This window comes from Sinocyclocheilus rhinocerous, unplaced genomic scaffold (assembly GCF_001515625.1).
Source record: "Sinocyclocheilus rhinocerous isolate Xijiao unplaced genomic scaffold, SAMN03320098_v1.1 scaffold161, whole genome shotgun sequence".
In the NCBI taxonomy this organism is placed as follows: Eukaryota; Metazoa; Chordata; class Actinopteri; order Cypriniformes; family Cyprinidae; genus Sinocyclocheilus; species Sinocyclocheilus rhinocerous.
The window spans coordinates 4,044-19,250 of NW_015627226.1; the positions used below are offsets into that span (position 1 = coordinate 4,044).

A 15,207-nucleotide genomic window follows, 5' to 3' on the forward strand; every position below is an offset into this window, starting at 1 on the left:
GCAGAGTGCTCAGCGTGCACACTTACCACCAAGTGGATTTTAGAAAGTGGCAGAAGCTTAGCGTGTGCACTTACCATAACATGAATTTTGTAGAAATTCCTAAGCATCTGCTCACAGATGGCCAGAAGTACTGAGCCAAACGGGAGTGGCAAGCTCAAAGACAACCCTCTGAGGCGAGGGGAGCACTGCCTGGCAATAGCACTTTACAAGAAGGGTTCTCGCAAAACGCCACTCATACCTCCCGCTCGACGTCACAACGAGAGGGGATATCCTGATCCACAGGAAGCCCCTCGGGGCGAACCTGAATATGGCGTACCAGTCAGGGCAGCCTGAAAAGCATAAGCCCAGCCCAGATGTCCAGGAGAATTGCAGTGCTGTACCGGGGACCTAACGACCAAGAAGGCTCCCGCAGAAGCCTGTGATCGGGCCACATGATCCAGCAAGCATGAAGCCGGAAAAAGGGCTATCATACAGACTGGATACAGCATCGACATGTGAGGTCATCACTGCAAGTCGAGAACCCGGTTCTGAGTCCAGCAGAGGGGGTGCTCACTGAGGACCTACCTTAGAAATGACAGAAACACACAGGTCCCGGAAAACACTGCAAAGAAGGCTAGCAGATGGATTCACACAACCACCAGGGCATTATATACTGTATATATTTTTCAAAATGGATCGTGCTCACCCACCATGGTTCCCGCGCAGGAGCCCCATTCAAGAAGCGAAGCCAGAAGAAGCCTCTAGTCCGGCCCATCAGTAAGGTGGCTACTATATGAGATACAGAACCAACCGAAAACATCATAGGTCCAGCATAGGAGACTGCAATGCAGGCGCAGGAGGTTCCTACCTAACCTCGGTCAGGTGGAGATGATGGTGGTTACAGGGGAATTAGGAAGGGGAAGATGAGGGCAGATGTTAAACCCCCCGAGGGAGATGAGTAGATGTTCAGGTATCACTCAGATGTTCAGGTATCGAGAACGCTGACGCCTCGTCTGGATCACCTCCCTCAGGTCTTGTCTACCTCCCTTTGACCCGCGATTCCTCCTACCCCTACCCGCAGGTGGGGGAGGAGCGCGAGCCGCGACACTAGCCTTCTGTACTCGTCTCTGATCCTCAAACCGAGACGGGCCAAGACCCCTGGGTTGTTCGGGCTCAGACCTGGACCTTCATGGAATTAAGGTTTTGAAGGCCGCTGAGCGCACCTTCGCCTCCCTGAACTTCTCAACCACCGTCTCGATGAAGGTACCAAAAAGTTCGGAAGGCGAAACCGCAGCATCGAGAAGAAAGCCCCTCTCTTTCTTCCCGATATCTGCCAGGTTCACCCACAGATGTCTCTCCGTTACCACCATGGCCGCCATAGATCTTCCCATAGCAGAGGCAGCCTGCTTAGTAGCACAGACAGCAAGATCCGTGGTGCACAGATGTCTCTCCGTTACCACCATGGCCGCCATAGATCTGCCCATAGCAGAGGCAGTCTGCTTAGTAGCACGGAGAGCAAGATCTGTGGTGCGGCACAACTCAGCTACCTCATCAGGAGAAAGGCCCTCCCCTTTATTCAGGTCTTTCAGTAGATCAGCCTGATACGCCTGAAGCACCGCCATCGTGTGCAATGAAGCGACAGCCTGACCTGCTGCTGCGTATGCCCTGCCATTTAAGCGAGATGTATCTTGAAGGGGCTTAGATGGCAAGGAGGGAGTCTTAAGAGAGGATGTCTCACCCATAGAGAGATAGCTAGCCAGCGTCTCTTCTACAGGGGGCATCTTCTCATAGCCGCTTTCGCGCATCCCCTCGATGTTGGCATAACTCGTATGCTGGAACCGATGGATGCGTGACGAAAACGGCCTCTTCCATTCCTTCTCGACCTCCGTATGGAGATCAGGAAGAAAAGGAAGGCTCACCTGAGCTGGAGGGCTATGGTCAGACAGATAACGCTCGTCGAGATGACCTCGCGGCGTCACCTTCCTGGCCTTCGCCGTGGCGCAATCCATAACCTCCAGTAGCTCATCATATGCAGGGCAGGAGGATTGGGAGGGCTCAGCCTCAACTTCTTCACCCTCCTCAGACATCTCCTGCTCTTCCTGGGCCAAAACCAGCAGAGCACTGGCCCCTGGATCAGATGATGTTAGGGAAATCACATCATCATCTTCTAGCGGCTGTCGCCGGCCAACATGTTGTCGGTGTTTTTTGAATGTATGCTTCAGACACGGGTCACGTCGAGGCGTTCCCCATAGCAACCCCTAGAGGATGCAGTTCGAAGTTCCCTTGAAAGGGAACAAACGTTCTTCCAGGTACATTAATATAATGTTTTTCAAAGTTACCAGGTCTTTAATAACGTTCTCGAAACATTTTTTAAATATTGCTACCTCTTTCAGAATGTTCCCATTCAGAAGTAACATTCCCATGTCCAGTGAACTTGCCAGTTGACTGTTCTAACCTTTATAAAGCAGGACAAACAGTCAGTGGGATTTACTCCATCTATCCAGCAGGAGACATTCCTGTCTGGGTTTACTGTGAGATGATCTCAGATGGGAAAGATGAAGATAAAGGAGGATGGACGGTACAACTTTAGATCATTAAACACACATCAGCACATTCATTATGAATCATATATTCTCTATAAACCCATCACAGGTGATTCAGAGGAGAATGGACGGCAGTGTGAATTTCTATCGGCCATGGAAGCAGACATTCCATCGCTGTCTGCTCCTTTTGTACAGTGTCGTTAGAGCCTGATGGTCAGTTCGCAATGCACACTTATGCCCCTACAGATAGGTCCTCCACTTTTCCACTGCCCACACACATGCCAAAGCCTTTTTCTTCACTGTACAGTAGTGTGGCATAAGGGTGTATAGGCTTAAATTATTGAATTATCACTAGTAGCGACTACGCCACCCCTGGCTGAACATCTGGGGAAATATCAATCAACAAAAAGCTTGCTTTTCAAGCAAGCTTGTTCACTCCCACAAAATCACCAAACCATGAGGTGTGGATACGTACCAAATGAAGCTTTATTAAATCATAAATAAAACAGAGACCATGGCGATAGCAAACAGTAAAATGATGGCAAGTGACACAAAGCCACGACAATAAAGAAAAGCAATCAATCAATTAGATTAAATAAAAAAAATCTACTAACTGAGCCGGGGTGTCCCAGAAAGTGGGCAGGCTAAGCATTGCGCATCAAAACAGCCCACGATAAACCAGCCCCTTGTGAATGAAATCTCAGAAGCACCCACACACTCTAGTGAAATTACACTGCAAGGAACCTACACCCCACACTTTGGACAAAAAAAGGGGAGAGATTCTACTCTCCACACCAGATAGCCCGCCCACTCTGGCTCACCCCGCTCCTAAAAGAAAGAAAAAAATAATAATAATTACCGACAAAGTCAATATTAATACACAACAGATCACAAAATTAAATAGACTCTCAGCAAGTCAATAACAACAAAAAACAGATGGCCACCAAGAAAACTCCAAATTATCTCCAAATTAACAGCAAAAACAACTAATAATAATAACAATAATAATAATAATAATAATAATAATAAAGTAACAAAAACAGCAGTTCACACACAAAAGAAACAAAGAAAATAAGCAATAAGAAAAACCAAAGCAAAACAGCAATGTCGAGGCTAGGCCATGTCACCGAGCATGCCACCCTTGCAAAGCTAAAATACACCAAAAGAAAACAAAAGTTAAAATATATACCTTTTTGAATGCCCGTAGGGATCTAAATAATTTTACATACCCTCAACTGGACTTCTGTAACTGGTCAAATATCCGGCAAACCAATCCCTTATACTGATCACTGAACGGGAAAAGAGCACGTCGTTCAAAAGTGCCACAAACTCAAGTCATATTCTGTGCCCGCACTAATAAAAATATGCTACCAACCAAATAGAAGAGCAGTCGTCACTCCTGTCGCTCAACATGTATATGCAGTCATTTTCTTTCCAAACAGGCAATATAACAGCATTGCTGGGGAAACCAACCCTCTTAGGTAGTCATATAAACTCCCACGGACCAACACCAGCTGCACAGAACACTTATTAAACCCACGATACACATGCCAACCATGAACTAAACGCCAAACACACATACCTCAGACTCAGAGCGACGGGATTCCGAAAGTGACAGTGACGCAGTGACACGATAACGTGGCATACCTCTATTCTGGAGGATGCCCTTTATATGCACAGCGGTACCACTCAATTAACCTCCTAAGGTGTAAATTTCCCGCAAACCGGTATTCACCACAGTAGCATACTTCCTCTCAGCTGGAGTTAAGGATCTGGAGGCAAAAGTGACTGTCCGCTCTGTGTTGTCTGGATGAATTTGGGTGAACACTGCACCAAGACCATGATCTGACACATCTGTAGAGATAATGGATGGTAAGTCAGGATCATACAAAGCTAATGCTGGACTTGCCACCAACAATTGCTTCACAGTGTCAAGGCATCTCTCCGCTTCCGCACTCCACTGAATTGGTCCTTCTTGGCAGAGGCATGCATGTATGGTTCAACTACGGTAGCATAATTAGGCATACATTTATTATACCATGAGAGCATACCCAGGAATGAACGTAGAGTTGGTGCATCTTTAGGAACTGGAGCTTGTACAATTGCTTGTGCTCAGTATCTGGCTGAACTTCTTGTGCTGTAACCAAGTGTCCCAGAAAGTGTGGGCTCTTTTGCCTAGATTGACACTTTTGTTTGTTCAACCGTAGACCACCCTCCTTTAGTCGGTTCAGTGCGTCATGTTCCGCTTCCGTACTTATTTGACTTATTTTCTCGCATTTACATACTTTGACCAGTGAGTGTCGCTAGTGTGCACCACACACTGCTTTGTGAATGTATAGAAGTAATAGAAAGTTTTTCACTGATATGAGAAATTAAGTCATTATTACGAGAAACTAGTTCTACCAGAAAGACTCGGGAGGTGATTAAAATGAATCTATAGTATTTATTAATTAACAAATGAGCAGTAATTTAGTTCTTTGGCGTAGGCCCCATCCATAGCTCGAATCTGGAGAGTTGTAGAGTCTAGCTGCTGCTGCCTGATGGAGAAGGCAGGGGTGGAGCCTACCCCCCAATGCATGGACAGGGTCAACCTGGTCGTGGTGGGCAGGATGGAGGTGAATGTCGACGCCAGCATCTGCGAACACAAGAAAGAGTGAGTAGAGAACTTATATACTCTGGGTGTCGAGTGATAATTGGCTAGATCTAAATGTAATGTATGACGTAGCATTAAATCTTCCCGGTATAACTTTCACTAAAGCTTCCATTTATTAAGAGAAAGTGTCTCATTATATGTGAAATGAAGGGTTAGGGTTAGGGTTCAGAAAAGGAGGGGTCCAGGTAGGGGGCGGAGTTCAGTGGTCACATGCGCTCCTCTCTCTGGTCCAGGCCTGAGGGGTGGCGGCTTCGTCACAGCAGCTCATCTTCCCTGGCCCACAGTGCTTGAGGGGAAAAAATGGCCTGGCATCCTGGCCCGTCGACCGCGTCACGGGTGCGGTTCCATTCCGGAACGCGGGTCCGGCAGCTCGGTCTCTGGTGGCGCTTGAGTCCCTCTACGCTCCCCTCCTGGACCCACGACGACACCACGCTTTTAACAGCGGCGGTGATGAGGCTCCATTCACTTCAAGTGTGCCTCATCACACGCCGCTAGACCTGGCTGTTTCTGCGCCCCTCCTTTCTCACACACCCACTCCTGTCGGGAGCCTGGTGAAGGGTGGCGATTAAGGGCAGCCAATCCGTCACATTTGGTAATTGAGTTATTCTCTGGTCTTTTCTTGAATTAACCACAAAGAAAACGTCGTGAGTAAGTGGACGAGACCAGGGAAAAATACTGGCAACTAGGTGAAAACTGAAACAGATACAGTATAAAGAAATGCAATCGCACAAATGTATTTTAGATATTACATTAAAGTTAACATGACCATTGTCTTCATGTTCTAAGAGGAAGTCTGTGTTTCCCCTCAGCTGGCGTTTGTGTCTTTAGGGAAATTAATCTTAATGTACAATGCACTGTACAACATTAGCACGCATGATCCATGTTTTCCTTTCAAAATACATGACGTTCAATTTAAAATCTAAGGTGAACGTGCTCAAAGGTTTGATCTTCAGTAGATCTGATGTTTGAGTGGAACATAGGCTGACATTTCACAACAAACAAAATTGATTACTTTGAGGGTTGTTGACACCCAAAAAACCAATATAAGAATAAATGCAGTTCTGACACATTCACACGCAAAGCTGGAGGTCATGTGATCTGTAGCTCTTTAGCTTTTCACTAGAACACGTTCAAGACCAAAACCCACAGAGGACAAATAGCACTTACACAACATACAACGAGAACAAACTATTATTTCTTCAGAATTTACTGTGAATCCATCCCTCGATCACAACCTGAGTAAACATCTACTACAACAGCAATGAAAATAACCTTTCTAAAGCTGGAAAACTCTTCTTTTTCCTTTTCTTTCTGTAATTTGGTGGCATAATAAGAGTAATAGAGTGATGCTTTTAAACCAGGATGTGTTTCAGAAGAACATCGTAAGCCTTACTGTGCTAACGATTAAGTATTCATGTTTCCCTCTCAAATTACACAAGACATGTTCAAAATAAATGTACAAAAACACTGAAAGAAAATTCAACAGTGTGAAATATTTAATGTTTAGTTGGATGTTCATCTAACATTTTTTAAATGTTACTTCTTGTTTCAGAACATTCAGAGAGCATTCAAAAGTAACATTCTCACAATGTTTGCAGAAGAATGAAATGGAATGTTCAATTAACATTCGCATAACCAAAAAAAAACATTTTTAAAACATTTTTTTTAAAATGATAGCCTCGTGGGCAGCACACTGACATGTAGCACTGTTGTGCTTTGGGCGTCCCGAGCTTGAGTCCAAGCTCATGGACCTTTCCTGATCCTGTCCGTCTCTCTTTTACTTTGCTTCCTGTCTTCGTAGGAAAGGTTTGCAAAACGTTTTTTAAAACATATATTGTTAGCTGGGTTTGCTATCATATATCGTATTTGTCCAGCTCAGCAAGAGAATCTGTGTGCAAGTAGCCAGGCTGAGTGAGTGTGGCAGAGGCAATTTACACTTAAAAAATAAACTAAAAATTGTCATGGCTGTTTTGACCTTCGTATGAGCGATGGTGTGCGAGAGAGTGTAAATAGCCTTTGCCAACAGGACACCTACAAACAGACACCAATATTTAATTTTCATTTGTTTATTGTTTTTTTTTTAAACATAAACTACCAGTAACATTAACTTAATCTTGTAGCTAGACATCTAGAGATTCATAGAGGACATTTACATAAAGATGCAGAGGAGGAGTCTGAGAATCTGACAGATATAAGAGTGTTTGTGTCAGACTGAAGAACACAAACGGTGAGTTCCTGCTTTATTCATGATTTTCCTTACAGAATATTCAGACATTTATACAACTTTGAGAAAACAGACACATGGCATATAATATGAAATGTTTCTATTATTTTTGTCTAGATAAAACTGATCTCTGCTGTGATCTTCTGAGGAGAGATTGAGAAGATGGCAGTAAGTTCATCAATAACTCTACATTCCTAGAGATGCTTTCAGTGTGATGTTCATCTCTTTCTCTCTGTGTCTCGTGTAGATGTTGGTGTTTTTAGCGGCTCTTCTCTCTGTTGCTCTGGTGAGCGGATGCAGTCAGCATAAAGACTGGCCAGTCGACTGTTCTGACCTTTATAAAGCCTCAAGAAAACTCATTTCCATTGAGTTACTGTCCTTAGTGACGCTTCTCTTCTCTGCAGGCGACTCTTTATCTTACCATAATGGATTCAAGTTCTCCACCTTCGACAAAGACCAAGATGTCTCTGAAAATAACTGTGCCAAACAGTATCTTGGGGGATTTTGGTACTCAGCCTGTCACAATACAAACCCCAACGGTGTGTATTTATGGGGGGAAGATCCCACCCTTTACGCCATTGGAAATGTTTGGTCAACATGGAAGGGTTACACTGTCGGAATGAAATCCATCAGCATGAAGATCAAACGTGTGTCATAGAAACATTACAGTTCTTCTCAGAAATAAACAACAAAACAATCAATTTAATGTTTAATTGTTTCCTCTTTTCTATTAACTGTGTAACTTAGTAAATCATGTAGGAAAATCACTATCATAAACTTATGTCTGTTTATGAATTGTTCTTCTTTGTTTTGGGTCTCTTCTTTTAATGTGTAACTGAAATGAATCAACAATTCATATATTTTCAGTAAACTCCTGCACTGAAATCATTATGTCAGATGTGTTTATCTCCACAACAGACACCAGAAACACTAAATGAGAAATTCAGTGGAACCAGAGCTGCTGAGAAACCAATAATAAAAGGAGCATTAAAAACTCAGAAAGTGTTCTTATTACTCATACGGTAATGTAATATATGTGCATATATGAAATATCAAAATATGTAATATATGGTCATATAAAGTGAAAACATATATGAAACCTATTAGAAATTGGAACAATTCCATATATTGGCATATACATTTATCCCATTTATTATATGTTTATGTATGTGTAATACATATTTTGATATATATGTCTCATATATGAAATGTGCTAATATGCTCATATAGATGAAAAACATAAATGCTCATATAATGTAAAAACATATATGAAACCTATTAGAAATTGGAACAATTCCATATATTGACATATAACTGTATCCCATTTATTATATATGTTCATGTATGTATAATACATATTTTGACATTTGTCTCATATATAATTATAAAAACAACTTAAATGTCTTTGTATGTGTAATATACAAATTACACATCACTGACATGTCACTGATATATGTCATAGAGTCTTAGTACGGATTTCACAAACAAACAAAAATAAATGTAAAATACGTTTTTGATAATACTATGTGGTATATAAGAATTTGTGAAAAATATGGTGTGCAGATATATCTTTTAATGTTACTTATTTATTTTCTTTTTTTGTTTTGGGTCACTTACTTAGATATAGAATGGAAACAAATCAACAATAAACTGCAGCAATGATAGGCTTTATGTGTTGATGTGAATTTTTTTCATTTTCACAATAGACATCAGAAACAGTAAACGAGGAATTCAGTTCAACTGCTCACAAACCGATAATCTTTCCCTATAAATACAACCCTATATATGTAAATGAACAACATGTACTGTTCTTAACACAGACATTCTCATTTATTTGACAGCAAAAGTCCACATTTTACATCATGTTTTGTATCTTTTGTTAATTTATAAACACAAATTAACTAAAGTAATCATACTGCAACTTTATACACAAGTTCATTCAGTCTCATCTTTTTTCTGACCCCTCCTCTATCATTTCACACTTTTGTTAACAAAAACATATACAGTTCCTCTGTTGTATTTCAGGTAGCAATATGAAGCCAGAAGTTGAACGAGTCACATAGCTAATTTATTAACAATTCTTAACACACATACATCTGGCGCTCATCACTCTACTTCTCTTCTAACTCTCATCCCTTCCTACTTATCCTGAACCGTGCTAGTTCTCCCTTGTGGCCTCAGTAAGCATAACATTGAATAACAGGACACCACATCTCCCCCGTTACGTAAACAATTTCACTCAGTACCAATTACTCAAACAGTTAATAACTTCAATATGAACACACATGCATAAGCTTTCACCATATTATAACAAAGTTCCTTTGACACAACAGCATAGCAGTGATTATATTCAGTCTCCATATTCAATTTATTTACATACATACATTCAGTAATTCAAACCAAACACTGGGACCAAGGATAAGAGAGAAGAATGCCACAGTCGTCCATACGCCAATCTGTACGTGGTTGGACCTACTTGTTGTTTCTTTATTTCCACAGGCTGTGTGAACTTTGAATGTCCTTTGGGAACATGTGTTGGTTTCTGAACACGCAGTCAATTCCCACCTGAAATGTAGGCACCCGAGCCCCTCGTTTCACATCAGAGTATCGCTTCATTCTATTCTGACGAATCGACACTCGTCTGACTACCTTGTCCCGTGTGTTACTGGAGTGAGGTGTAACACAGTAAGTTTGGATCTAATTTTTCTACCATACAACAGTTAAATTCAACAGTCGTTGCATGTGGGGTAGAATGATAGGTCTGCAAAAATTCAAAATCTGCTTGTTTCCATGGTCGCTTCTGGAGAATGGCCATTTGCACAGTCCTTAAGAAACTTATTGGATCTTTCCACAGCATCACTGGCTGCAGGATGATATACAGACATCTTAGTGTGTGTGATATTCTGTTAACCCAAGAAAGCAGTAAAGAGAGGTAAGTTGCGGTCCATTATCAGTTACCAGACATTCAGGGTTTCCATGTCTGCTGAAAACAGAATTCAGGAATCCAGTTACTACAGATGTTGTATTGGAATGTGTAAACGTGTGTGAAAGGGGCTAATGACTCGTAAGCAGTGCAGGTGTTTTGAAGATGGATGTAAAATTGAACATAAGTCATTTTCTCCAGACGTCAGAGCCACTGAGGATGCAGTGGATTCGTTTTGTTTTTGATGGTAATGCGCCACCGAATACACCTAAATTTGTTTATGTCTGCGCAAATAATTTTTACTCCAGACTGCTTTCTGAACGAGCCACAATTCAAGGCAGGTTTTGCTAAAAAGTTCAAACTCAAGGATGGATCAGTACCCACGTGCTCGTGATCCAGCTGCACCTCCAGAAGAAGTAAGTCTCACACTTTATATACAGGTGCATCTCAATAAATTAGAATGTTGTGGAAAAGTTCATTTATTTCAGTAATTCAACTCAAATTGTGAAACTTGTGTATTAAATAAAACATTCTAATTTATTGAGATGCACCTGTATATATTTTTATGATTACTTGCAAATTGCCTTTCCTCTTCCATGGAAGAGAGGGGCGGGGTGAACAGAGCTCATTAGCATTTAAAGAGACATACACTGAAACGAGTCGCTGTGAACAGAGCTGTTTTTAACAAGGTAAAATGGTGTTGTTTTTACATGACCATTGAGGAATTTTAACCAAAGTATGTTACAGATATTTCATTAAGAACCTAAGGAATCATACCAACTTGTGGAAAATGAGCATCTGATGTTCCCTTTAAAACAAGAGCCCTGCAACTGCTGCTGTTAAAAAGCATTATGATCAGAAAGCAGAACTCATCTTGGACGTGTGAGACTGGTTTATTTTCATTCTTCCCATGAATTCACCATTTTGCTGATCCCAAAACACACAAGATACTACAGTAACTGAAAACAAATTAAGAAACACTGCAATAGGATTTATGCCCAATGCCACATCAACTAACAGCAGGGCTTGATAATAAGGACTGCCTGATAGCTGAGGTCAGCATGAAAGATGTGATTGGTTGATCAGGCCACTTCTGCATCATCACGAAAGTTTATCAACTTTCAAGTGATTTTAGAGCATTCAAGATAACTTCAAGATAATGCAAAAGAACTCAATTCAGTACTTGCAAACACCAAAACAAGTTCTCTTTCACATCTTTTCACGCTTGACTGGACAAATACATATAAAATTATGTCAAAATACCTGTCTTTGGCAAGTATCCTTGAAAACAGTCGGTTAGGTCTTAGGTGAACACAAACAGTTAAGAAAATATCAGATGTGTGTCAATATAATGGAACATGATCACTCTTTTCATTCCAGACAGCCAGGTAAGATGTGTGAGACCACTTGACTTACTTCCTTGTTTGATATTTATTTATTTTTCTTCTCATGCACTGATTCTCTGAACTGAACAGTCAATCTGAATGATGTCTTTCACCAACTGCCCAATGTGGATTCAACAATCAAAAAGTCGCCAACCGGGTCCAACTAGTGCCAATGGTGCAGGACACACCGTGAAAACTGCTCAGTGATGGCCTTTTGTTGCCAGACAGCCAACTGTTGGCTTAGTGTCACAGCCACAAGTAAACCACATCAGTCCCAACAATATGTGTACTCAAATCTGACACAGAGACAGTGAAGAATCATAATGAACCCCAAATCCAGCATAGAGGGGTTCGGTGAATGTGGTGTTGAATGTGTGTAAGTGTGTGAGTGTGTGTGTGTCAGAGACGCTGTAGAAGGACAGAGTGCCGGCAGACCAGTCCAGATACACTCCGGCTCTATTAGAGGATGAAGGGGCAGGTATGTAAGTTTTCTTATTATTGTGACGGATAGTGAATCTGTCATCAAAGTACCACAGACTCCAGGATTTATCATTATATCCAAACCAACAAGCTTTACGTTCTTTCCTGCTGATTCCTTTATATGACACTGCTATAATAGCAAACCTCCCACTCCATTCAGCCTCCCAGTAATGGCGTCCAGTCAGACTCTCAACACACAGAACCTGATCACAGAACTCAAATCTCTCTGGATGATCAGGATACAGCTGATGCTCATACACAAGCATTATCTTCCTGTTCTCATCAGACAGGAGGAGACGAGTGTGTGCTGTGTTTGGATCCAGTGTGAGATCACAGGCCCCTGAACACAAGAAGAGAGATAAAACAGTGTTTCTGTGGTCCATTGACCCCTATTGGTCCTTTAAGTAATTCCAGTAGGTCTGAATATAATATCTGAGTAGCATATATCATATAATTGTTTAACAATATAATATTCGGACAGATGACATGTTCCCATTAAAAAGGCAATATAACTGATGATATGGCTGAATATTGGACAAGTCAACTGACTTTAAAAGTGAATTATACTTAATTGCATTTGTTCATCACAAAGACATAAAGGATAGGTTGAGGATGGTTTCAAAGGAAGTTCGTGATTATTGATTCTCAAAAAAGCTTGAGAATCACTTATCTACAACAACAACAACAATTATTAAAGGTGTGCATGTGTTTGAAGACTTACATTTTTGTAGTCCTGGTGACATTCTGATCACTCCTCCATGATCAACACTATAAACACACAAACACACACATCTGAACTGTATCTCTCACGTTCATTATCAGGACATTCATCACAAGTAGTATTTTTTTTACTACACAATTTATTATAAGTGAAAATGTAGTAAAAATATTAAAATTCTTTTGGGATCTGCATTTTTTCCTCCATTGTCATAGATTAAAATGAACATTGCTCTTAGACTTGATGGCAAGAGATGAGAGTATGCCATAGTCAGTAGTTTGGCACTAATTAAGAAATAAATAGCGGTTTTGTGAAGAGTCATCTGAATGGTGTACACAAGGGACAGTTCTAGACCCTTGTGAAGTCTTGTTAGTTTAAACATTCAAGTGATTTTAAGCCATTTAATCGCAAGACACCGTGAAAGAGAACTCAAATCAGTACTCGTGTGATGTGAGTTTCTATGCACGGACAAAGAAAGCCACCTCTCAGACAGCACATGAGTAGCGAGTCTTTTTGAGCAAATACACACAACATTTTGTCAAAATGCCTGTCTGTTTTCCTGTATTTATTTGTGCTACTGGTTGTAATTTATTTGACATGGACTGTTGAATACAGACTAGCCATAAACATGACCCTATTCCTAAACCAGCCGTTCCCAACCAGGCAGCTTAATTTAATTAACTTAATATATCAACACTTCCAGTTTCTGATAAGTGAAGATTGAAAACAAGCAGCATTGACAGTTACTGCAGAAACACTGAGAGAGCAATTGTCTATGCAAAATCATTCCCTTTTGTTGTCTTGCTGTCGCCTCTCCAGTGCACCTGTTGTCACTTTCATTTGCACTGAAGCAGGTGAAACTAATTCACAGTCACTTATACTTCCTAACTGGACAGATGGATATCCCCGAAGTTGAACTGACTTTGTGGTATACTGTGATAATTAAGTGTTACCTTTCTTTTTTTTGAGCAGTGTATAACAAATTAGTTAGTATACTGTACAATGTTTTACTGCCAAACATACCTGAGTATCTGCAGTTTATAGTTTGGATCCTCCAGTTTGTGTTTGAGCAGCTGGACTCCTGATTGTCCTGGGTGATTGTAGCTCAGATCCAGCTCTCTCAGGTGTGAGGGGGTTGAACTCAGAGCTGAAGACAAGTAACCACAGCCTTCCTCTGTCACCATACAGCCAGACAACCTACAGACACACATCAAGAGTCAAATCACATTATTGGTCACATTACAAATATCATGTACAAACACTTATACCTATATTAGTGGCCTGAATTATATTAAGAAAGATTTGGCTGCAGGGTTAAATTTACAATACTTTCTTTAAATATTTATCCTAAAAATAAAAGAATAAAAGTTCTGATTGATTGCCGTTATAATCTATGTTCGTGCTCAGTGTAGACAGATACATCGCTTGTTGCATCACATCTGGTTAATAGACAGTGTAAAGGCAAAATCTGCTACTTTAAAGGCAGAGTACTCAGATCCAGCTCTCTCAGGTGTGAGGGGTTTGAACTCAGAGCTGAAGACAAGTAACCACAGCCTTCCTCTGTCACCATACAGCCAGACAACCTACAGACACACATCAAGAGTCAAATCACATTATTGGTCACATTACAAATATCATGTACAAACACTTATACCTATATTAGTGGCCTGAATTATATTAAGAAAGATTTGGCTGCAGGGTTAAATTTACAATACTTTCTTTAAATATTTATCCTAAAAATAAAAGAATAAAAGTTCTGATTGATTGCCGTTATAATCTATGTTCGTGCTCAGTGTAGACAGATACATCGCTTGTTGCATCACATCTGGTTAATAGACAGTGTAAAGGCAAAATCTGCTACTTTAAAGGCAGAGTAAGTGATTTCTGGTAGCCAATGTTGATGAACGCGCTCTCCTCCACATCACGAGTAGACACGCCCCTTATTGCTGATTGGCTACAAGTTTGTTTTGCGATTCGGCCCGAATCAGTTTTCTAAAGTGTTTTTGAAAAATCATTTACTCTGCCTTTAAGGAATTGAAATTCTACAGTTATTTTGATTTGTTTAGGATTGTTTAAAGGGGTCATATGATGTTGCTAAAAAGAACATTATGTTGTGTATTTGGTGTAATGCAATGTTTATGTGGTTTAAGGTTAAAAAAACACATTATTTTCCACATAATGTACATTATTGTTTCTCCTCTATTGCCCCGACTTTCTGAAACACGTCGATTTTTACAAAGCTCATCGGTCTGAAAAGCGAGGTGTGCTCTGATTGGCCAGCTATCCAGTGCATTGTGATTGG

The 15,207-nt window shown here is 40.8% G+C and overlaps 2 protein-coding genes across 2 annotated transcripts in view; one reads left to right on the forward strand and one right to left on the reverse strand.

The window, feature by feature from the left end:
- Window positions 1-8,397, forward strand: part of LOC107722330 (microfibril-associated glycoprotein 4-like) — a 9,478-nt gene extending 1,081 nt beyond the window's left edge. The window contains exons 2-5 of the mRNA XM_016530646.1: window positions 2,409-2,557; window positions 2,632-2,721; window positions 7,647-7,698; window positions 7,804-8,397. Coding sequence (XP_016386132.1) covers window positions 2,409-2,557; window positions 2,632-2,721; window positions 7,647-7,698; window positions 7,804-8,057 — 545 coding nt within the window. The 3' untranslated portion in view covers window positions 8,058-8,397. The remainder of the gene's footprint in view (window positions 1-2,408; window positions 2,558-2,631; window positions 2,722-7,646; window positions 7,699-7,803) is intronic.
- Window positions 8,398-11,912: 3,515 nt separating this feature from the next.
- Window positions 11,913-15,207, reverse strand: part of LOC107721946 (protein NLRC3-like) — a 10,446-nt gene continuing 7,151 nt past the window's right edge. The window contains exons 4-6 of the mRNA XM_016530178.1: window positions 13,929-14,102; window positions 12,909-12,955; window positions 11,913-12,527 (exon numbers count right to left, since the gene is read on the reverse strand). Coding sequence (XP_016385664.1) covers window positions 11,998-12,527; window positions 12,909-12,955; window positions 13,929-14,102 — 751 coding nt within the window. The 3' untranslated portion in view covers window positions 11,913-11,997. The remainder of the gene's footprint in view (window positions 12,528-12,908; window positions 12,956-13,928; window positions 14,103-15,207) is intronic.